Below are 24,661 nucleotides of genomic sequence, written 5' to 3'. Positions count from 1 at the left end.
GCAGTAGCAATCAGCTGTATCATCTTTCTTAGCAACGATTTTTGTTTCCAGTATGGAGGACTCCCAGCCTGTAAAGCTAGAAACAGCAAAATGCATTTTCTTCATCTCTGCATCGCTTTTGGAGCCAGCTCATCTCCATGGCAACACATTAGCCTGAAAGAGATGTGGAGGCCGGGGAGGAAAGGAGTGAGTTAGAACCAGCCGGGCGGGCGGTGGTGTGTGTCCCCAACGTCAGCGCATCAGCCTTTTGATAGGAGGATTTCGTTAACACCCATCCAAGGCTCCTGTGCAGAGCTTCTTTATTAGAGGAGCCGCCCAGGGCATCTGCTTCCTTTCTGCATCCTTTTTCTATTTTTTTTTCTTCCAAATACACCCTCCACACCCTCCTTTTATTTTAGTTGCGGCCTCCGTGAAGATGTGCAGCTCATGTTCAGCTTCCTGTGAGCTGTCTTGTGCTATGGCATTTTGCAAAGGCAGGAAGGCATGGCTGCATTTCACTTGACCTTAGCAGCGAAGTGAAATCTCCTGTATGTCACTGAAGGATACTGACTATGCAGAAATTTATTGAAGCAGATTATTATGAACTGGACTGGTATTATGAAGAATGCACGGATGGTAAATATTTCTTTCTAGTCTCTTGTTGCAGAATTTGGAGCTTGTAAGACCGGAGCATCATTGTACAGTGGTTTTAAAAAGGAAATACCCAGAAAAAGGCAACACCTGGGTGTAGCAGAGATGCCTGCACCTCTTTTGCACCTCAGCATCTCTTGTAAATGTGCTGCAAGAGACTGCTGTACGGCTTTTTCCTCTCTGAAGGGAGTGGCAGAGCAGCATACACTCTGTATGAGCTGTCTTTAGGCAAGGGAAAGAATGTTCAAAAAGCTATCTATAATAATCGAGGTGAATTTAAATATACTGATGGTAAGATTGATTATTGGTTCAAGTTTCAAGTCTGTGTTTTTTCTGCATTACCAATATCATGTAATATGTATATATTTGATGTATTAGTAGGCAGGATATTTTTCCTCTCTGGTTATTTGTCTGTGAGACATTAAAAATGTAGATTCTTAAAAGTGAGCAGGTTAACTTTTTGAATTGGAAGAATTACAAACTCTGGCAAGCATTATATTTTGTGCCGTTTGCAATTTTTATGTAATGTTTGCTAGGGTGATTATTTCTGTATCAGAACACTGAATGTTTTCATGAAGCTTCTGATAGAAGGCACACAAGAAAGGGTAAGGCATTGCTAAAACTCTGCAGCAAGAAAAGATCAAGATCCCTTATTGATGGCACTCTGAAGCAAAATGCAGCCTTTGGGAATGCAGAAGTTTTATATGGATTTTATTCTGGTTGGAGAGCTTTAAACAAGTCAAGTCCAAGATCACAGTGAAGCAAAGCACAGAAAGCAGGAAGGAGTGTAGGCTCAGAGAATAAAGTACATATGAAAAACATAAAGATATTTCTATGGTAGTGCTCTGATAATGATACCAGAGGTGATGTGAAGCATAAGGATAAGGGTGACAAAATTTAAATGTTTTTTTTATGGTCTTTTGAGTGTTATGTGCCTCCATTTGTTTCTCAGAACTGGATTTCAGAACTGAATGCAGTTTCAGAAGCTTGTTATACTACTCTTACGTTTCATTGATTATTCCTGTCCAGGTGTTCAGAGACAGAGAGGTGCATATTTATTTCAGAGATCTGACCACTTTAAGTTGGATTGAATCCATTATGTAACCTTTATCGTCTAGGTTTAACCCTAGTAAGTACTGTAGCATCTGATTAATCTGCATGATGTAACAGCCTGAGTTGGCCTGCTTTTAGAAGCTTAAGAAACAAACCAGTTGTACAGTCAATAGAAGCTGTGGTTTTCTCTAGGTTAAAGCTCCCACAGGTAGCATTTTTTTTTCAGTTGTTCATTTTTATGACCCTGTGTCCGTCTGGGCAAAGTGTCATGTGGAAGGGTGGTGTGTCTGAATGTCTGAGCTAAGAGCTGATCTGCTCACCTATTTTGTCTGAAGCTATATGCTGCACTGGAGAAACTGTGGGAGTTCCATGGTAATGGAATAAGCAACAGGTGTTGGGCAAACATTTAAGCACCTTGTGGGATAAGGGCCTCAGGTGTGCAGTAATGGTTGGTTGGATTCTGGGCTTACAGGTTTTCCTGTGGGTGCTGAGCCCAGAATACTACTTCCACGAGCCAAGATTTGCAGAGTCAGCTGTGTATGTGCTGGCTGTCTGCTTGAAGTATTTGGGAAGTTCTTTCCTAAGAGAAAGAAGGGTTTCATGTCTGATAAGGAAATAGGTCTCCAGCAGGTACGGCATAATGGTTTTATGCATTTTTATTAATATTCTTTTTTAATTAAAGTATTAGTTTTTGTGTGATGAAGGGTAGTGCTGTCAGTCCTGTCTTGGCCTCTCAGGTGAACAGCAGTCTCATAGGATTAATAGAATTTATGGAGTTTAGCTTTCTCTTGCTTCTTTGAGTTCAGGTGTATGTGAGAGGGGAAGATTTGAGAGATGAAGTGGAAGACACAGTCTTTGGTCTTAGATACTGGAATGTTCATTTGGGTTTAAACTAGTGTTGGCATTTACCCTTGACAGAGAAAGGTAGTCTAATTGTGGTAGCAGACAAAAAGCATCATTATAGTAGAAAATACAGCTTTTCCAAAAACCTGAAGCAGATGACATATTAAGAGATGCCTGTCTCCTGATTGGATTTTTGTTTTTCTGCCAACTGATTGTTGACAGCAGAGTCATTTTCATGAGATACTTTTTACATTCAATATAGTGAGATAGGCAGTTGCGGCTCACCTGACCTGTTTTGAATATCTATTTTAAGACAAGTTGAAGCACAGTTAGAGAGTAAATCTCTCTGCCATGCATAGACTCTCTAGAGCTCAGATGTATGTGTGCATTCAGTTATGAATCCCACCCAGTTCATCCTTCATGATAAATACAACATTGGAAAATACTGGGTAATACATTAAAACTAATAGGAATCTTCACAAGGTAATATCCTGCAGAATTATTTTTCTGATGAAATTGTTCATATATTCTTTGTCAGAGCCTCTGAGATTTCCATTTAAAACATGTGACTTCATTTGGTTTCCTTTATACTTATTTTAACAGCGTATGTTTTCTTGTTCTTTAGAGAAAAAACAGTCAAGTTATATCAGGATGTAAGATTTTAATGCTATTTATTATTTAGCTTAATAGGTAATGAAGCAACTTACTTTTACCTCAGAAGTAATGAATTTCTATACTGACTGGCAGTAATGATGTCTTCAACTCGGATTTGGTGGTGCTGTTTTTTTTAATATCTTGCAGAAGAAAAAATGCTCAAAATTTACAATTAATAAGTCTTGACAACGACTTTCTAGGATTGGAATAATTAATTAATCAATTCTTTTGCGTAAGGTCCTTTACAGAGTTTATTTTTGGTAGGAGTAGATGAAAATAGACAATAAAATGTCACATTCTATTTGCATCACTGGTGTTAGGTAACATTGCAATAAATTGAAACTTCTATAAATAACTACTACACTGTGTTTTTTACATACATTTTCAGGTATAATATTTTATAATATGAGTGACACTTGTCACCTTGGTGTAAACAAAGTATATTGTGTAGGTGGAATAGGGAAAGAGCTGTACTTGAGTAGGAAAGCAGCTATTTTCATAGTAGACTTGGACAGAACCAGTGATAAAGAGGAAAAGCTGAAACTTTTCTACTCTTTTTATGAAAGATAACAGTATAAAAGTTTGGATTCATCTATGTGTATTTTTATTAAAAAAAATACTTTCTTAAAAATCTTGCCTTCAACTTGGGTGAAAAAAAAAATACTAAATCTCCACAAACTACCAAACAAGTAAACAAAAAAATAAGTATGTATCAGATAATAGAAATTTATATGAATATGCTTGTTCCCTGCCTCTCTCTTAGTGCAATATTTTTCTAAATAACCAATGCTTTCCAGAGAAATCCAGGCTGACTTTAGAGCAAATTTCTTGTGGTTTCTTTTGTTACTTGTTTATTTCTACCTCAACAGTTTATAACAATGCATGAGTTCAGTTGCCTAGAATTCCAGATGACTTTGTGACTGTGCAATTGGATCTTTCCTCCTCCTTTCATTGGCCCTGGATTTTTGCAATTACTTGTGGAGGAAATGGTGTCTTTCCCTTTTTTCCCCTGCCAGACCCACAGTGTGCTTGGTTTGTTACACATGCTGAACTTTCTAACTACTTTTATGTTTGCCTGAGCCACTCCATCTTATTCCAGCATCCCTTCCTGTATTTTCTTTCTACTCACTATGAAATGTTTTTACCACCTGCTATGTTTGCAGTTATTGTCTAGAGCTTCCCTCCTCTATTCTGTTTTCCACTCCACTGATACAATTATCAGCAAGCTCACTAACTTTCTTTGTAACAATAGTAGACAATGTTATTGCTTGTTCTGCTTGATCTCTTAGGAGTGATTACTTATTGTTGCCTTACTTACCTTAGTGTGGTGACCTATCATCTCCCTCATATATTGGCCCATGTCATGGCCATTCCTGCAGACAGAGTAACCCTGGTGTTACTCTGGATCTTAGTGGATGCTGGCACTGGGTATGCTACTGAAATCTGGGAGAATCTTATGAAGGCCTTTAGCATGGAGTTTCTGAAACAGCTCTTGCCCACAGATATGCAGTTAAATGCTCATTCAGGTTGATCTCGTTGTGCTGTCATGTCCTTAATCTCTATACATAAATATAGCTGAACCTTGCTTGTATTCACATACTTGTTGATGCCATTTTCCTGTTTTATTGCTTTTTGCCATGCCACTTCTTTTTCTTGACTCCTTCATTGACACTCTGTTCTTTGTCAAGTCACATAAGCCACGTAAGGCAGCACACATTGCAGCATAGAAATATTTTTTGTTTTTATTCTGTTCAACTGCAAAGTATCCAGTTTATAAGTGTTTTCCCATTCATTCAATTTCTTTTCCTTTCTGCTAGAGTAAGATGCTGTCTATTTGGTTGAGTGACAGAAGATATTTTGTGTGGGATTTTGAAAGAGTGGGAAACATAAAACCTGTACATATTAACAGAAAGCACACATTCAATAACCAATTTTATCGCCCTCTCTGAAGAGCCCACCCCAAAACACCCACATTTCTTCGCCAGCATGTTTAAATTCAAGTGCTGCCATTTCATCTGCTGTTTTTAGACTTGTTGGCTTACAGACAATCTCTTTGTTCTAGATGCAGCATTGTTAGTAACAGTTAATTGTGCAGAAGCTAGATATTTTTATTGATAAGGAAAAGTTAAAATTATTTGAATGTGTTTGAGTTCCTTGGAGATAATGAGTCAGGATATGAGGGTTTGTTTGTATTGTGTCCAGCCTCACCCTTCTTCAAACTAGCTCCTGGCTTTTTATTTCCTGTTTCATGGCAGAGCTGCTGAATATACTCTATACCTCTGTGCAGCCATTGTACTGCAAGTATGCTTGGAGCACTGCAAACCCCTTAACAAGCTTCCTGACAGCAGGTAAAGGTCTTTAGCCTCTAATTCAGAGTGAGAATTGCAGCAAATACAATAAATTTACTTCTCAGTGGCAACCCATAAAAAAAGAATTTCGTTCTGGTATATCTGAGTATACAGGGACTTTAAGGAAATTTACAAGAAATATTAATCTCTTTTGAATCTTTCCAGATTAGAATGTGTATTTTCAAAATGAAATACAATGTAGCTTTTTTTCCCTCCCTTTTTTAACCATAGCTGCTTATTGTTTGGTGTTTGTTGGAAACCGGGCTCATAATCTTTAACAAGTAAATGTTTCTGCGCTGCTAAGGGGATGTAATGCAGAATACATGAAAAATTAGTTGATAGTGTGAGGGTGGGGCATACATTCCTTCTCCACCCATTGTAAATTTGCTCCAGCATTTATCATATTGTGATATCAAAGTAGGAATTGCAACACTTTCTCTCAGCTTTTGAATGTCAGAGTCCTCCTGTGTGGCATGAGCTGGTATTAGTCACAGTTCAAAAGCCAGTTTGTGGGAATGTTTAGTTATTCTCCTTATATTGTCATGTGTTTTGGACAGCAGCATGCTTCCTTTCAGTGTGTCCTTCATAAACTAGATGATTACCTGTGGCTGACCTCTTGTCAGGATTATTAAAATCACAGCATGTTTGGCAAGCGTGGACTTTTCTGTCCCTAGGCTTTAAAAGCTGTTTCTTGTATTCTTTTAGTATGACTTGTTGCTTTGGTTTTGCTCTCAATTTCCATTTTCTAGTTATTACTGAAATGTGATAAATGGTCACTGAATGACAAATAGGTATTCAAGACCCTTACTGTCTGATTGTAAGTATTTTTTAAAGAGTTAATTCAGTGTTACAGGAAGATTGAATGCACAAAAGCTCTAAGCTTCAGAAACTAGAAGTAATCCTCATTATTACTAAAATTGCATATTTTAATGTAATGATGTGGGGAGAAAGAGACAATCCTATTTTTTCCCCCAAGTTCTTGAGGGTTTTGCTCAAGAATATTGCAGTAAATTTTGGTAGTCAAAGATCAAGTTTCTTTGAGTGGCAAAATCTTTCTTTATTCAGAAATGAGTGTTTCTTCCCTTAGGAACCACTTACATGTATTTCATATCCTTTGATTGTTACTTATATAAACATTGTTGCACTGTTTGCATATAAATATCTGGAGTTTAAAATGTAGAACAGAATCATTCATCATTATTGTGTAAAAGTAGCTGCTTCCCATCTCATACTACCCGATTCTTCCTCACCATTAGAGAAATGGTAATAGCGAAATTGTTCCTACATGACCTGAACTGTTACATTCTGCTGGCTTGTAATGTAATGTTTGCCTGTCTGTTCCCTGCATTTATGTCCCCTCAGAGGATGATGAGGTGCTTTTGCTGTGCAGTTGCCCCCACTTTGCATGCTTTGCCCCGTGATGTGGATAGGAATGCTTTAGCAGCAAAGGGCACCTGCTTGCCACTGCAAGTAAGGGAGGCAGCTTAGCAAACATTAAACATCTATGGCTACAAAAAGTTAAATAAGAAAGTTAGCCTGCACTATGTGTGTAGTCAAGATTAATAAACAAAACTTGTTGGAAACCCAAGAGGTCTAAGCACAGGAGATTCATTTTTTTGTTGAACAACGAAGAGATGCATGCACCCCTGAAAATTCACTTGGGTGCAGTATGTGGACTTGTGAGGTATTTCTTTTCCCACAGCAAACGGAAGAAAAAAATGTCTGTGGAAAATAGAGTATTTGATAGCTAACAGGATGTGTCATTTAAATTCTTTGTACCAGTGTAATCTCTTCTTTGTAGAAGCAATAAAAAAGCTCCTTTTCCCAGCCTAATTCTTCACTTAATGGTTCTAGCGTGTGGTGGATGCTGCAGTCAGATTGTACTGCACAATAGCCTTGGGTATCAAGATATCTCTGCTGGGTGGGATTGGCTGTGTGTGCACAGGCTCAGGCTGTTCACAAATCCAGTGAGGTCTTGCTTCGCTGGGCAAGGTGAGAGGTGATTTATGACTGTGCAGGTGCACACCCTTCCCCAGGTGTGACACTCAGAGGCTGGGTCAGACTTCCGTGTTGAGACAATTGTGGGGAGTTACCACTTCACTCGTAAGAGCAGGGACAGAAGAGGGGGAGCCTTGTTGATGTGAGGAGTGTCAGGGAGGGTCCTTCAGCCCACTGACTTTGCCTGAAATATGTTAGTGGGGCTTTTGAGTAAAAACTGGCTACTGTCAGAGCTGGTCTGAGGAGCAACATAAACCTTGTAGTAATTATTAGACAGATGGTCTCTTCCCTCCTCCACCCATCTGTACAACTCAAAGCTCTTGCTCTAAGGACAAGTATTCAGTCTCTCCGGAGTTCCCTGGCTGAGCATGTGAATGAGGAAAGATGGTATCCTGCTTTGTGGAGACCTTGCTCTGCTCGCCTCAAAAATACAGCATCCGAGGGAATGACATCCCAATGCCTGTGAGACTAAGGCATCATTTCGTGTCTGTCTTGGATAACTGCAGCAATGTCAGTAAACGAAGAGGAAAGCTATGAATATGACTGTGGAAAGGAAAATGAAAGGGAACGGACTTTTAACAGGCAGAGCCTTGATATCTTGGAAGAAGGTACTTTGCACCTTTTGTTTTTAATCTTTCATGGTAGTAGCATGGCAACGTACAAGTGATTTGAGCAATATTTGTGGGTTACATGGAAAAAATTTCTGATTTACATGTGTAGCCAGTACATTTGGATGAAGTATTTGTGTAATATCCTAAATTAGGTAAATCTTAATTTATGCATACATATTTAAAGAAGAAAGGCATGATCAACAGATGTAGGCTGTGCAATACTTATTTTATAATGGAACAGAAACTGGGAAATTATCTCTCTCTCTGGAATTGTAGTGCATTTTTTATATGCACACAGTGTCTTATGAAACTGTATATTTTAGGTTGTCATTCCCAGCAGGTGCTTCTAGAACAGAGCAGAAATTTTGTGCTTATCCATGAATTTGAAATACACATAGATAGAAGTAATCCAAGTGTGGGGTCTTATGACTTAAATTTTCAGTATAGAAACCAACCCAAAAATGATGTCATACTTTCTGGAAATAATGGGCAACTGACTCATGGAAATGGGAATGTACACACATTGAAAATCCTCCTGTGCACCTGCTGTATAGCATGGGTACCTATTCTAGGGCTGGTTCCAGCCAATCTAGTAACCTGTTTCAGGTAGCAAAAGCTTAATGCCCCATTCCTGTTACTTTATGTGCTGCAAATTTTGCTCTGAAGCAGTAGTTTTATGATAGAGAATTGTTACTTCCAAATAAACTATTGTAAAGCTGATGTAAGGATGCTTTGAAGGATTGTTAGCACAGAAAATGTCGTGTGCTGTGAATTTACATCCTTGTTTACCTCATGGTTGACAGTTCCTGTGCCCAGAGTTCTTGGTGAATGAACCAGGCTCTTTGAATGCCATTGAATAAAATTTTCCTGTAAAAACTCCCTCACAATCAAATATCCCATCTGCTTTTCAAATTTGTGTGTCTGTGAAAAAAAGAAAGGTGCTGAAGAAAATACTGGTAAAAAGAAAATTTGAAACTGTGGATTGGGATGGAGAAGAAGCTTATCAAGAGAGGCCAGCTGATATTTTTTATATTTTATTACTACATTTTTAGCAATTGAATCATTGCTGAAACATACATCATGCTTTTCTTATTTTCTGCTGACTTTACCTTTCATCCAGATCTAACAGTCTGAAGCTGTTCTTACTGATTTTGAGAGGGGGAAAAGAAAAAGTTGAGTTCTATCTGGGATAAATTTAGCCCTGTCATTCTACAGTGCCTTCCTCTCAAAAGCTCGGTGTGTGTTTGAAACATCTAAAGATGCCGTTTCTTCTGCACCTATGCGTTCATGTCACCTACACACTCAGTTTAGCAGAGATACAGATACATAGAAATACCATATATAGGTTTTGTGTATCTTTGCACGTGGGAGTGCTTGCAAAGGGTAGGATTTCTCTAGGAGAATGGGTGAGTCAATCCGTTCTGTAAGTAAAGCAGATGGAAAAGGCATGTAGCCTTTTCATCCTGAACAAAAGAAATATTTTAGCTATATCTGGCTGTAAATCTGGTATGAGAAATGGGAAATCAGAGGATATGCTTCACTTCAGCCATTTATAGGTATTGAAAAGAAGAGGATAAAAATTGTATAATTGAAGCTCCTTAACTGTTTGTCCTGTTCCATATGCAGGTTGTGTACTCACTTCTTGACTAGTATTTCCATAGTCATTTTGATACAGTGAGGTTTTTCTCTGTCCTGACATTTAGATACTGTAACTCTCCTCAGTCCTGTTTCTGGAGACTGTCGCAGAACTAACATCATGCCTGGCAGTGTTATAGTCAGCTCTCTTGATTAGAGTGGAAGGCACCTTCATAAGGGTCTGGGCAGAACAGTCCTAGCTAGAGTAACTGCACTGCTTTGGAATTGTAAAGCTGCCCGACAGCAGTATATTTACTTTTCATTTGATAAGCTGGCCTCAGGGCTGGCTGCACTGAAACTTTGCTCAGGGATATCTCTTGATAGTGTCTACTCAGATTTTCTTCATAAGGGAGCTTGAGCTGTGAAAAGACAACTTGACAGCTTCCTTTGATCAGTGTTTTGTTGGTCAGCTGTTTCTGAAAGGGAGCTATGTTTTGATTCTTGCTTTTGCAGCTGGGACAGGAAAGAACTCTTACCTGCATAGGACCTATGATGGCAGCCATTTCCATTTACTAATGTAGTAGTTTAAAAGTCCTATTTATGTAAAATACTTAGGTAAATGCAGGCAAAGAATCTGTCTCAAGATGGATTAAAAAAAATAAAAAAAGTCTTGGAATCACTATTAACATCTTAAATCATGCACTCCAGGGGGTCTGATTTTCAGAAAATGTAAAATACAATAGGATGGAGGCCATTCAGAGCTCTGGAATCTGTGAACGCTAGAGCAAAAGAGATGGAGAGGAGTCACATTCTTGAAAGCTTTGGCACAACCATTCCCTCCCAAAGAGTTGGAATAGGAAAAGATCACATATTTAAGAAAGGAGACAGCTGAAAATGTGTGGCTTACAGGCTTGTAACTTCATTTTAGGATTCATAAAGATGGACAGTTCAGATTCTGGTTTAAATCTTTCACCCATTTGCTAGTTACAGTCACTGCAGTCTAGACATTTCTTGACAAGAAATGAATGGAAGAGAATATCAAGACAGTAACTCAGTGGCTAGTAGTAAATAATCCTGCAAAAATAAAGTTTTCACTTTGAAGAGAAAAGCTATCCTGAGCTGTATCTGTAAATGATGTAGGCATTAAGCTGATTAAGAGAATTAAGGTGTTCTCTCCAGAGACTTTTTCATATTTTCTTAGTTTCACTTAGTGTCTGTATTTTCCAAGCTACCACTTTTGATCTGTTTATGCTAATAGAAAGAACAAGTGTCTGGATACTCCTTTTGAAATTTCTTTTAACTTGATTTTTTCATTCATCGGTAGAAAATTTGATGCAGTTCATGTCCTACTTAGAAGAAGAACTTTGAAATTACTCCCTGCCTGAGGTTTTAGGCAGAGGCTTTAGAAAAGAGGTGAAGGCAGTGGTTTGTTGGTTTTTTTGGGTTTTTTTGTGAACCTGAATTTAAGTAATAACAAAGGTTTCTATGCTTTAATATTGGATTTGCTAAGCTGTTTGAATACCCTATGAGAGAAATGGCAGTAAACAAACACTCCTTGAACCGTAACCTTAAACAGCAAGATAAAATCTATTCTTTCAGAAGAGTCAGTACTTGCAGCTTAATATTCAAAGATTATTTTGGAAACTGTGCCATTGAAATTACAGTAAGCCATGCTGTAGCATTTGAAGAAGACAAAAACCAAATCTATTGGATTGTCTGTTGAACTTCCTGACTATGTATCTCTCACAACATTATTCCAGACTTCCAGACTCCTGTAGGGCTCGCCCACAGTGTGACCTGACAATTGTGAAGCAGTTGTTGCACTGTGACCACTCCTTGTCCCTCTAACCAGGGTCACGCCACTGCTGACCTCCGTGTTTGCCTTCTGGAGTGACTGCCCTGCTCCCTGCTTTGGGAGTGCTGGCAGAAGCTGAGGGAACTGCTGGGCTGTTCTGTTAGGATTTGGATTTCTAGCAAGTTGTGACTCAGAAACACATTCTTCAAGCTCTGATGATAGTAGTATCTTAAAATTTTTAAGCTCTTTGGATGGGCATATTCTCTTAGGGCTGTCTCAAATGTGGCAGGCAACAGCAGATCTGAAGTCTCTGCCCCAGTTTAGCCAGGGCTGCCAAAAACACCTCTGCATTGGAGGAGAAGCTACCATATTTATCTTTAACTGTGGAAAATCAGTAACAGCTGACAGCACATTTGAGGTATAATTTTGCTGAGTTTATTTGAAAGGTGATATACCTAATATGGCACAGTTTCAGAATTCCACATGTGCTTGGCTCAAGTTGATGTAATGCTCACAGTAACCTGTGCCAGAGCATAACTATCAGTGTCTCTGGAAGTGAAGCTGTAATTTTTAGTGGGTGCTTTATCTTTGGAGTGTAAACAATAGCCTTTGAGGAATGAATCCATCGAGAGCTGAAGAGTCTCAGTCTGTCAGGGTCTTTGAGGGCTAACATTTGCCAAGTGGCAGAAGGGAGCATGGCTGCTCAGTCAGATTTGCCATTTGTGTTCTGTGTGGCTCCATGTGCAACCTTCAGGATGCAATGCCCTTGCCATTGAATCTGGTATTTGGTCAGAACTGTGAGCAGAGGGGAACAAGGCAGAAGCTGTTAGTGAGTCAGGGCTTGTCAGGATTGAGCAAGACTATAGCAGGCCTTGCCATAGTTAAAGGCTTTGGGTAAGGAGCTGTTATGAAATAAAGCACTGGCCCCTCTCACCACCTTGCCAATTAGAAGCATGGGTTTTAACTGGCAAGTGGTCTGTGCTTTATGGACAGTATTCATTTCCCCTGATGGAGTTTCTGATGAAGTAAATTTTGGTAGTAGGGAAATCCTCATGCTCTAGTGCCTTCCCTGTTAGACTGTGTAGTTATACAGGTCAATATTATCTGCCCCAAAAGTGAAACTTTACAGTGTCATGTTAGCCCTCTTACATTTCCCAGTAGTTAGAAATAGAAGTGAAGAGGAGCAGTGGGAGGTGGACTTTCCTGTTCTGTAGCTGCAGCTCTCTTTATTTCATTAGTTTATCCTTGGTTGATAGGTCTCAAAAATGAAGAAGAGGAGTATGAGTTGAGGGATGCAGGGAGCAGGAGCTGAGGATACCTGTGACTGCTGGCACTGGTGATGTATTTTATTTTTTTTCTTCCTTCTATTTGAATTCTTTGTTTGGTGGGTGGTGGCTCATTGCAGAAGCTGCCAATAGTGGTATTCCTGTTCCCCTTCCCTTCTGTGGCTGTCTCCTGTTCCGGCAAACATCCTTTACTCTAAGTAGCATATTTGATGAATAGGTGACTTTCCGGGAGCAGTCCAGGAAAGTGCATGTGTTCCTCCATGTCCCAACACATCTTCATCTTGGGAATCAGTGCTCCATTAACTAGATGACAAGAAATAAATACAGGGTACATCCTTTCAGCTGTACTTACTTTGGGAAACGCAGAAATGTGGTTACCATTACATTTACAGGCTTTATGATGGTATGAAGATGGTGCTAGGTGTTTTAAGGCAGAGGAAATGTTTGATTTGTGTAGTGTTTGTCCATTTACATGTTTGGCTTTAAAAAAAGCCCAGATGCTTTGAACTGCAAATATGTCCCCTGTACCATGCATTTAGGGCTGTCATGATGGGAGCTTTCTCTGTTCTTTGTTTCCTGTTTCAGATCTGTAGCATTAGCTTCAAAGCACTTATAAAAATGTGAGGCGGTTTTTAAAATTTATTCTTTCTTTCTGTATTGTCTATCAGCCTTCTCCATAAGCTGAGAAGTGCAATGTATATTTGATTTGGCTGTATGCATGCATCCATGTGCTTAGACATAGTGCTCCCTCTTACCCTCAAGCAAAAACCTACTGATGTGTGAGTGAGCAAAAAGAGGTCAGTAATTTGGCACTGTAGGTTTTGCATTACAAGGCCTCTTGTCCTCCATTTGCTCTTGTTTTATCTTTACAGCAATGCTACCGGGCTCTCATTCTCATCAGAAACTTCAGCAGGCTAGAAACCTACTGTCCAGGATACATTACATTTGTGGCGTGCAGGGGATATTTTTCTGCTGCATGCTTCACTGATCACACCTCTAAATGTTTTTTCAAAATAGTCTGTCTTTTTCACTGATAGATTTTTTTTTGATCACTAAAGAAATAAAAACTGCTGTACTAGGAATTGGCCAAATGTTATCTCGTAGTCTGTGGAGGCTGAATAACTAGATATTTAGATGCTTTTTGGGATTTTTTTTTTTAAATGATGATTCTGAATTCCCTTCTCCCCTTACTTTTCACTTTCTCTTCCCTGCAAACCTTGATTTCTGAGTAATTGGAAGCAACACCTTTTTGCAAGTTTGCCTTCCTTCTAAAAGGAAATCCTTCATTTTAGTTAGTAGCTCTGTGTTTCCACAGTATTGCATGTAATAGTAGTAGTAGTGTGGACAGTAGATGACTGACAGATTTTATTATATGCACTCTGCTGAAGTTTATTTGTACTTGGATGAAGAGGATGCATAAAAGGACACTTCTGCATTGAAACCCCTTTACACTGGCAGAGTAGTGTACGAAGATCTCCGTTTTGACAACCACCAACAGAACTTTGATGAAAATTTCTAGATATGAAAGTTGTTGGTGACGAGATTCTACTTTGCTGCTGGTAATGTCTGCTGTTATAATGCTGTGGGATTGCCTTGCCAGATTAAAGTTTAATTGACAAGTTCTGAAGGAATAACCAAGGGAGTATCCACACAAATCAACCTTTATCAGTCTCCCAGCTGAGTGACTTCATTCTGTCTGTGGGAACACCATCCTTCTATCAGCCTGGCTGTTAGGAAGGTTATACATTTACCTGAATTAAGATGGTGTGAGGTTGCCATAGTCCTACTCATTGGTGATTGTTAGTGCTAGGTACAGAGTTGAAATGAGCTTACTTATGACAATGTCAAATACTATTTTAAAGTAATGATGGAATGTTGTAACCAAGGGAACTATTTAGTGTGCAGTTGTATTGGAAACATGCTGGCGTCAGGATTTCTGATAGATGTTTTATGGCATGACTTATTAACTTACTGTATTTAAAACAAAATTGAGTTTATGGTGGTGTTGGTCTGTGTGTGTGTATATGAACAGTCTTCTGAACGTTACACCTTCTGTCTTTATGTGAAGTTTTTATTGAAAACTTCTGTTTAACCCCCTTTTTAATTATAGCAACTGCTCTCTGCAAGTTACTGCATTTTTTTTCTGTGGAATCCTTATTAGTCTGCTTTTGGGCAATATAGCTTGTAGTTTACAAATTTACTGTATTTTTACTTCTGCAGTGGTAGAGTTATTCTTTCTATTGATATGTCATGTTTGTCAGGTTATTACTTGAAGCTTAAACTTTTTACTGTTACCACTTTCAGACTTACTATTTGGATAAATGCAATTATATTTTGCATACTTTTGTACAGCATTCTTTGGAATTCACTGGCACTACTTAATGTCAATAAATATTATAAATGTTTTTAGGATACGATCTACAAAAGTAGAATTCAAGAAATCAGAAAATAAATTAAGAAATTTAATTTCTTGCCATAATTTAAGCAATTTTCTGGTGTTTAGGTAGGGAAAAATATCCTCCAACATTTCAACAGGTATCTAAGTACTATTGCATTTGATGTATTATCTATGTGTTTTAGTGGTGATCAGCTGTATATTTATATATACGCAGATTGTATTTTTATGAATTAGGTAGTGTTGTTTCCTTAGTGTGGCAAACTGTCTCCTGCTAATATTACTGTACAGTTTCTGCTTTTTTTTTCTCCTCACTATATAAATCCTATTAGGCCTGATCTGTCTCTTCCCCCGCCTTAGAGTGCACTAGAACATGAGCTTATATGCCAGATGGAGCCTTAAGTGACATTGCCAAGGGTAAATCCCTCGAAGAACAGTCCAGGGTACAGCAGCATAATAACTCATAGTCCATGTGATCCAATGAATTTCATTAACAGTCCATTTTTCCAGAATTACAGGGTTTGAGGCAAAAGTGTAGTTGGAGAGAAAACAAACAAACAAACAAAAACCAGACAAACAAACCCAACAAAACAAAAAACCACACTAATAGAAGGGTAGAGCAGAAGTGCTGTTGTTTCCTGTGACTGTTGGTGAATTTTTTGAAAACTTGCTGACTTTTTTGATAAGTCAGTGTAGCTTCCTAAAGGATCACCTGTGGTGGTAGACTGAACTTCTGCATACTCTGTTCCTTGTAACCAAACTCCTGGTTCCACCTTAGTGATTAACAATCTCAACCAGTCTAAATAAGTATTTATTATGGGTGATACTGTGGTCACTGAGGTGTGGCTGGGTATTACAAAAACCATTTCTTATTTTGCATGTATACTTTGCTGTCTTGTACTGCAAATTCCACTTCTTATCAGCTTAATATAGAGACATAGTCTCTTTCTGATGAACACTGCCCCTAACAGTACAAGAGTTGCTTATTCATGGAGTAACGGTACTGCATGTCATACGAGTAGGTGGCATGATGGAGTCCTAATTATGTATCTAAGAACAACTGTTTTGACTTCCTGATTTTTTTTTTTAATAAACTCAAGATACTGTTCTTCAGAGAAGAAAGTTTTAACATTTTAAGTTTATTCTGCTACAGACACAAGCAAGTGCTTATTACAACAGGAGCATTTGTATTATCAGTATCACAGAATCTTGGATTTTTTGAGGGTGGGTTTGGGGAAGGAGGGTGTTGAGTTCTGTTTGCTTGTTGTTTTGTTTGTTTTGTGTTTTAAGCTCTTGATGTGCATCCAAAGGTTGACATCATTTTTTTAAATGAAACTGTGTGCATACCTCAACTTAGAAAGATATTTCTTGCAAAGAATGGGAGTTGAACTTAAGTGATCCTTGTCGTTCTTCCAGCTCAGAATATTCTGTGATCCTCCCCCAGTAAAAATGCCTATCTGATTAATGCTTTGCTTTTTTTCTTTGCAGTTTTATGTGCTGAAAGAGTGGGCCAGATGACTAAAACATACAATGACATAGATGCTGTAACACGCCTTCTTGAAGAGGCAAGTATTCTATCTGTTTAAGGGCCTGTACACAATGTGACAAAGTAGTACTGAAATTACATGGTACCACTACTAAACTTTGTTTAGATTGTTGGTAGATTGTCCTCCATTGTGGAGGAACAAGGGCTCTAAGTGTATGTACATTTTATCTCATTGGTAAGGTAAATATACTCTCTAAATAAACATCATTTGTTTATCTCAGTCAAATGTATTCGTTACTTCTGATTAATTTTTAGTTGAGGCCATGTAACTTGTTCTTGGCCAAATGTTTGCCCTAATGAAGGAGGAAGAGGAGGAATCATCTTAAAATGACACATTTTTACAGTACATGTAAAACTAAGAGTGTTATTATTGATGGATATATTCTCTTCAGAAAATAATAAAAACAAGCTCACAGACATGTTTTCATAATAATTTTCTCAGATAATTTCTTTGCAGAGAAGTACATAGACACAAAATTAGAAAATATCTAACCCTCCATTTGTCTTCTTTCTTTTTCTTATATTTGGTTGTTGTGGTTTTTTTTAATACCATTATTACAAAAATTTGTATTCTTGTAATCCTTAGCACTCAAATGTCAAAAAGCAAGTGTCATGTTACTATGCTTACGTTCAGTAAATATCATAAATTGTTTGACTAAAATTAGCTGGTTTTCTGCAGTAAAATTGAGCAATGATTTTCCCAAAAATGCTGGTGAGTAATTCTTTAGGTGAAAACTCTTACAATTGTATTAATTCATGACTGACTGCATTTTAGTCCTTTATACTCAATTGCTTGCTTACTGCAATAGCAATGTTAAAAATGGTGTCATTCCAGCCAATTGGGTGGTCTGTTATTCCTCTAATTCTGCCAGGAAACAAGCATGGGAATGAATTCTCACATCTCCCACCTGTTCTGGATACCCCTCAATGCAGTACAGTCTTACATTTTTGTGCTTTGAGCCAAATCCATTCAAACACCTCTGTACAAATTACCTGGTAAAACTGATGTGATACCCAAAAGACTTCTGGAATAATTCATCACCTTGTAGATACAGTCTGTTAACTTGTTTGTGCCCTGTTCCCTCTGCCTTGTTTAGCTGAGATTTACTGCATTTGGTCTGCAGCTCCTTCTAGTAATGATGGCAGCATTCTACCAAACTGTTTCCTCCCCTCAGTTCCCTGTAGCCAAATGTCTATAAATGCAGGCATCACACTCACAGGAGAAATGCTTGAAGAACTTGCTGAGCCAGTGTTTTAAAGCTTCTTGTGTACTTTTGTATCTGGATGTTTGGAAGGGAAAAATAAGGGAGTGTATAACATGTCAAACTTAATTAAAACAAAGACTCCTGGTGAACTTTTTTGTTTTATTTGACCATCATTTCCAATGAAATTACTCTGTTCCTAGGGATAGGTGCACTTACAGCACCTTTCTCTGTTCTCCATATGATGGTTATCATAAGAGATTGTGTCCATTTGCAGAATTATATCCTCCTGTTGCTTTCACACATTTGAGTGAGGGGGGGGGGGAAAAGCTACCCTTTGTCTGTCATTCATGCAAGCTTCAGGTGCTTGCATTACAATGTTGATAGAGTGAAAAGTGCAGCATTTTGGAAGATAGGAAAGAGAAAACCTTGAAACACCATGTATGCTGGTATTTCAGAAATCTGTGCCTATAACCCTGAAACTAATGAAAGGGAGTGGCACCAGGCCTGCCAGGGTATTCAGAAAGAATTGGAGCAGATTTCTTCATGAATATGCTTTCTCACCTTTTTCTAATAATTGTGTAAATGTGTCTTGCTTCTCAGTATTATTTTTTTACACATCTTTGTAATAAATCGGTTCCTTATCATTGTGTGAGTAAGAGGCATGTTTTCATACTGAGATTTAGAGCTGAATTGCTAAAAATTGTGTAGGAAGGCTGGGGAAGTTATTTGAAGGGCCTGGACATGCACTTACATTCCTCAAACTGGAAGTTAAAAAACATTGTTGCTAGATAGCTCCTCCTCTGTAGAGTCAAAACCGCAAGGATGTATTTTTGCCACGAAGTATTTATGAAGTTAGCCAAATTAGTGAACAATAAGTTGGCTTAAAATATATCCAAACGTATCCAAACGGGTTACTGTGGCACCTATTGTTCTGAAAGATTGTACATAAGATTACATGAAGATTTTATGGCTAGATAATGCCAGTAGCTTTCAATGCAAATATAATTTCTGACCTTCAGAAACTGTTTGGAAAATGCTATTTGCAGATACAGTATTGATCAGTAGCCTCTCTTTTTATTTACTGGTTATTATATAACTTTTTTTTTCCATTATGAAAGCCTCTCCACTCAAATTCATTGACTTCAAATCCATGTGAACAGTAGCTGTAGGATTTTGTAGGCTTTGTCATTAACATATGCATGATATAAGGTAGCATTTAGTCATAAAATCTGGGTGGTAGTCAGGGGCAGTAAGTAAGCTCTGAGCAGTATTTTCAGTGACAGGGAGAAAATTCTTCCTCGGATGGTGTTGAACTAAGGGTACGTTTGGAAGTTAACCACATCACCATTTTACCACTATTTTAAAAATCTAGTAGTTAAATAAGAAAATGATAAATAGAAATGCTTAATGAATAGCGCAAAATTTTATGCATCTTATCATCCTCTCCTAGGCAGATTACAATCCCATGTACCAGCTTCTGCAAGGCTGAGATATCTATATGTACGTGTCATCAACAGGATAAGCTTCTAGTTTTTATTGGTACCTGTGGTGAACTGTTGGGGCAGGTGATTTCCAGTTCTGTGCTCATAGAGGAGGGGGAGGAAGAGGCTAAGCATGACATGAGAGTAACCACTTAATGTAGTTTGGGACATCTGCAAAAAGGAAAGAGCTAGGATTTGTTTTTTATGCAAAAGCACTAATGGTTGGCATACACAAAAATAGGAGATGAACATCCATTGTGTAGCTGGCTTTTGGTCCTACATAGCTTATTGCCTTTTATTTGTAGGTGGAGAAAGTGGAAACTGAAGAATACTTGGAGAGGGTGTCAGTTTTTTCTGAATAATGCTGTTGTAAGATAGGCAAGAGTAGAAAAGGAAAATCAGCAAAAAACCCCTAACAAATAAACCCTCACAGAAGGAGAAAGTCTTTTTGTTGTTGCTTGTTCCCTCCCTTTCAAGGCAGTTTTACCCTTCCTCTGATCCTTTGGTGATCAAAAAAATATAAATTGAAATTGGCTTTCTATTCTTAATGCTTCACAGAAAGAACGGGACTTAGAATTAGCTGCTCGGATTGGCCAGTCGCTGTTAAAGAAGAATAAATCACTGACAGAAAGAAATGATTTCCTGGAGGAGCAGGTTGAACACATCCGAGAAGAGGTAAGATTCTTATGCCTGAATGCTGTATATGCAGTGATGGGGTGAATTTCCTTCTAGCTTCACCTTGTCCATACATTTGGCTGTGGGCATCCTGCTCCTGTGTCTAACCACCCTCACTGCTAAAAATGTCTTCCTTATATCTAATCTAGATCTGCTCTCCTTTGGTTTAAAACCATTACCTTTATCCTGTCACAACAGAGCCTGCTAAAAAAGTCTGTCCCAATCTTCCTTATAAACCCCATTTAAGTACTGAAAGGCTGCAGTAAGGTCTCTCTGTAGCATTACCTTCTCCATGCTGAACAACCCCAATGCTCTCAGCCTTCCCTTATAGGAGAAGGTAATATTTTTGTGGGTTTCCTCTGGACCTGATTGAACAGGTCCATGTCTACCTTGTCTTGAGGACTCCAGACCTTGGTGCTCACCAGAGAACAGTTGAGTAGGAGAATCACCTCCCTCAACCTGTTGATCATGCCTGATGCAGCCTAGGGTATTGCTGGCTTTCTGAGCTGGGAGTCCACATGCTGGTGATCAATAAAACACACAAGAAAGCTTATATTATTTCAAGCAGCACAGCACCTGTGCTTTAAAAGAGCTCTTTATCTGTAAGTACTGCTGTCACTAAACTCCATCTTAATGAATGAGCTAGCAGCCAATGTTGTTTCTCCTGTTCTGATGCAATGACCTTGTTTTTTGAATCTCACCTATATGTGGTTTTGAGCAAGACAGAGAGCAAGAGCACAGTGAACCACAGTGGAGTGAAAACTTTAAAAATGGTTCATAATTAACACTGCTCGGGGGGTGTGAGTTGTTACATTATAAACATCTCACATAGAGGATAAAGTGCAGATGGAGTGATCAGTGATGTGTGATAAATGCTGGTGGAGCACACACAATGAAATAATATCCTTTGATGTAGCCTGTCCTTTTTGGCATGGAAAACTAGTTCAGTTCTCTCCCAGAGGAGTTGCTGCCCAAGTCCCATCATGAGGCAGACCAATTTATTTGTGTATTGGTCAATATGACATGTACTAGGTATGTGCAAGGTCACTGAGCAAGACTGTGCATTTGTATCATCCATCCAGAGTGGAAAATTTGATTGAGGAAGGTGGAGGACAGGGACAAGATGCCTCTGTGCACATCTGTTTTTATTTAGTGGGACTGAGGAGCAGCATTAGGAAAAGTGCCACCAGAAATAAGCCTCTTACCAGGTGGCTTGGTATGTTGGGCTGTATGTTCTGTCAACACCCCTCTTTCACACTGTTATTTTGACTCCTTCAGATACTCATACTTTTGAGGCACAGCTCATCAGACTTTAAAGTTATGACACTTCTGTGTATTGAAAATCTGCCTTTAGTAGTTAGCAGATTTTCTATTAAAACTGAATTTTGAGTATTTGAACAGAACAGCAACTAAGACAACTGTCTTTAAAGACAAGAGATAAGATAATTTGTTTGATAATTCAAAAATTCTGCCAAAATTGCCTAAAATTGATTTGTCTGGGATATATATGTTTTCTGTAATACAGGGACGAATTCTTTCTGGCTCATAGTGTAAATTTAAGGTTTTATTGGTATATATATTGTGGCATGAGTAATTTAGCTTTATACCTGTATTTATCTCATGGCATGAATAATTTCACTTTATATCTCTTTGACCTTTGTTGTGACAAAACCTACTGTTCATTCCATTAAGCAGACTGAGTTTTTCCTGTGTGCTGGTAACATGCCACATTGATAGGTACATGTCAAAGTTACAAAAACCTGTGCAAAGTGCATCAGATTCTTGGGTTTGTCTTTTGAGTTTTGTGTTGTTAGGTGCTGTTAAGGTTAAGAAGGGGCTGTGGTCATGTTCAATAAAAACTGATGTATCTGAGATTTTTGCTGTATTAGAGAACACAAGGGTGAGTGGACTGAAGCAAGCACTTCAGTGTGTGCACAGACACTTCAGTCTCAGCTTACTATTTCACTATTATAGAAGCATAAACATTATACTGAGTAAATGTACTTATTTATATAGTATTTTGTTTACAGAGATGAGTATCTGCCTTTTCAGCAGCTGAGTGTAGTTGCCAGGTACAGTGTGTCTATCTGCTGTTCAGTAAGAATGCTGCAGCTCCATGTTCCTTTTCTGTGGGATGCTGCTGCCCACGCTTTGATATTGTCTCCTTTGACATTAGAGCTCCGAAATTAATATACTCAAAGAAATGTAAACCATAAATCTGCACAACGTGAATTGTATTTGGAATGGAGAAGCTCACTAGATTTTAGCTTCTCCTAATCTTTCTACATGTCCCAGTTTCTGCTTCTTTTTCCTTTACTTATTTTGTCCTGTGTTTCTTAAGCTATAATGGCAGCATTTCCAATGCAGTGTAAATCCTCAAATAACACTACCTCAAACCTGTGTTAACTTCTTAGTAATACAGCCCTCTAGACCTGGTATTTGTATTCCAGGTCACCTGTCAGAGTTTGTGTTTTGATGATAGCAGGTTTCAAAGTCCAGGTTTGATTTTGTTCTGTGTAAAGTGAGAGGAAAGGAAAAAGTTGAATTATGATCTGGAATGGTGGCTTTAAAAAGAGAACATTGCTTTTGGTCTGTTAAGAGTGGAAAGTAATGCTGGAAAGACAGAAGTGCTCTTTGACTTGGTACTTATATGCATGCTGTTTACATACAGTGTAACAGGTATAACAGCGTGTCTTCCTTTTGGGCAGCAAGGGCTCAGTCTCTAGTGCTTGGTCTCAATACCAGGATTGTGCAACAGTAACACGAGGCAGTGTTTGCTCTGGAGGGCACATGTTGCAGTGGCTTGTGAAAATGTAGAACAGGCTGTTTCTGTTCATAAAACAACACCAGTGTTTTGCAGTGGGAAGATGTGTGCTGAGTCTGTCTGGGATGCTGATAATATTCTTCACCATTCTACCTGGTGCTGTGCTTTGGGTTTGGTACTAAATCAGTGTTGATAACAATGTTTTGGCTATTGCCAAATACTGCTTGCCCAGCATCCACCAGGCTCTTTTATTCTTCCCGCATGCCCCTCCCAACCTCCCCATCCTTTTTTTTTTTTTTTTTTCCCCTCTTCACTCTGTTGACCATCTACACAAGATGCTGGGAAGGTACACACCTCTTGTAGCTGACCTAAACTGACCAAAGGGATCTTCTATACCATATGTTCAGCAATAGAAGGTCAGGGAAAGGAGGAATAATCTGGGACATTCATGATTGTGGTGTTTGTCTTCACAAGTGAGAGTTCTGTGTGCCAAGGTCTCTTTTGCTTTGCTTGCATGGGAAGCTTTGCTTCACTTGTTAAACTGTCTCAGCACGAAGCTCTTCTTGCTCTTGTGCTTTTGAGCTCTCTTCATCTTGTGGGGATTGTGGGGCAGACCGTGTACTCAGCTGGTGGGTGTTTAGCTGCTCACTAAAGTTAGCACACCACAAAATGCTGCATCAAAGGAAGGTATTGCTGGAAGTTACTGTAGTGAGTTCTGTTTCACAGACTGATTGAGATTGGAAGTGAGCTCTGGAAGTCATCATGTCTAAACCTCTCCTTACGCAGGGCCCCCTGCAGTCCATTGCCGAGGACCGTGTCCAGAGGGTATTTGACTATTTCCAAGTATGGAGACCCCACAAGCTCCCTGGGCAACCTGTGCTGGTGCTCAGTCAACCACACAATTAAAAAGTTGTACCCGATGTTTAGGAGGGACCACCCATGTTTCAGTTTGTGCCTCTTGTTTCAGGTCCTGTTCCATTAAAAGATCAAACTTTCTGACTGTTCACCCTCTTTTGGAGGATTGGAATGCTTGGAAATTGCAGTAAAAATAGTATCCTCAGTTTTTTAATTCACAGAACAAAAACAGTAGCAAGAGCTGGAAATGATTTAGTGTCCACCCACAGACAGTATCTGAATTCTTGCTTCTTAAAGAGATTAAGTTATAACACATTGAAGGGAAGTAAATTGTTATTTTTGGTTCAGCATTTTCGCTCTTCCTGAAATGGAGAAAGTGAGCCTTTAAAAATTAATGCACAGATTTTGTTTAATAGTTTTCTAAAATGTGGTTGGATGGGGCTGTTTTTTCCCCCCCTTGCTGTTTAGAACCCATATCTCAGGAAGACTTGGTGCCTTAGGACTTCTCATTATGCAGAACAGTCTTAGTTAAGTAAATTACCTTGTTTGCTTCAAATTCTGACCAATTCAAGTGGTTTTTTTGATTGCGTCTGCTCTTTTGTTCGATGAAAATGGAGTTCAAATCTATTTTATTGATGCTCCCTGTTTCTTTTCTAATAATAACTAGAAAGGAAAGTATGCTTACAATATGAAAAGCAGAAGTTTAATAGAAAGAAATGTACTGTGCATTTTTTACATGGGAAGGTGCAAACTGAGGGCCAAGTCTTGCAGTGCAGGTGGAAGGGAATGGATCTGATCAGTGTCTGATCAGTTATGCTGTCTATAGTTGTGAAAGGCAAATAAAAGTAATCTCTTGCTGCTGGCATCTTAAATAGCAGCTGTGAAGTGGTGTATGTGCTAGTGTCTAATTAGATTTTAACCCTTTACTTGGACAACAGCAGTATAAA

General features: G+C 38.7%; 1 protein-coding gene across 5 annotated transcripts in view; it reads left to right on the top strand.

The window, feature by feature from the left end:
- The window catches only part of TRAK1 (trafficking kinesin protein 1), a 62,931-nt gene that overhangs the window by 9,349 nt on the left and 28,921 nt on the right, over positions 1-24,661 (top strand). For 2 of the 5 annotated variants that reach the window (XM_062496954.1, XM_062496945.1), the window contains exons 1-3: positions 552-615; positions 16,677-16,753; positions 19,979-20,095. In XM_062496954.1, the coding sequence (XP_062352938.1) occupies positions 552-615; positions 16,677-16,753; positions 19,979-20,095 (258 nt within the window). Of the gene's footprint in view, positions 1-551; positions 616-8,124; positions 8,135-16,676; positions 16,754-19,978; positions 20,096-24,661 lie in introns of those variants that run through there. The other 3 variants (XM_062496974.1, XM_062496964.1, XM_062496983.1) reach the window with 2 other exon arrangements.

Source organism: Cinclus cinclus, chromosome 1 (assembly GCF_963662255.1).
Source record: "Cinclus cinclus chromosome 1, bCinCin1.1, whole genome shotgun sequence".
Classification (NCBI taxonomy): Eukaryota; Metazoa; Chordata; class Aves; order Passeriformes; family Cinclidae; genus Cinclus; species Cinclus cinclus.
The sequence above is the reverse complement of the archived record's forward strand: the minus strand, read 5'-3'. Positions and strand labels throughout refer to the sequence as shown.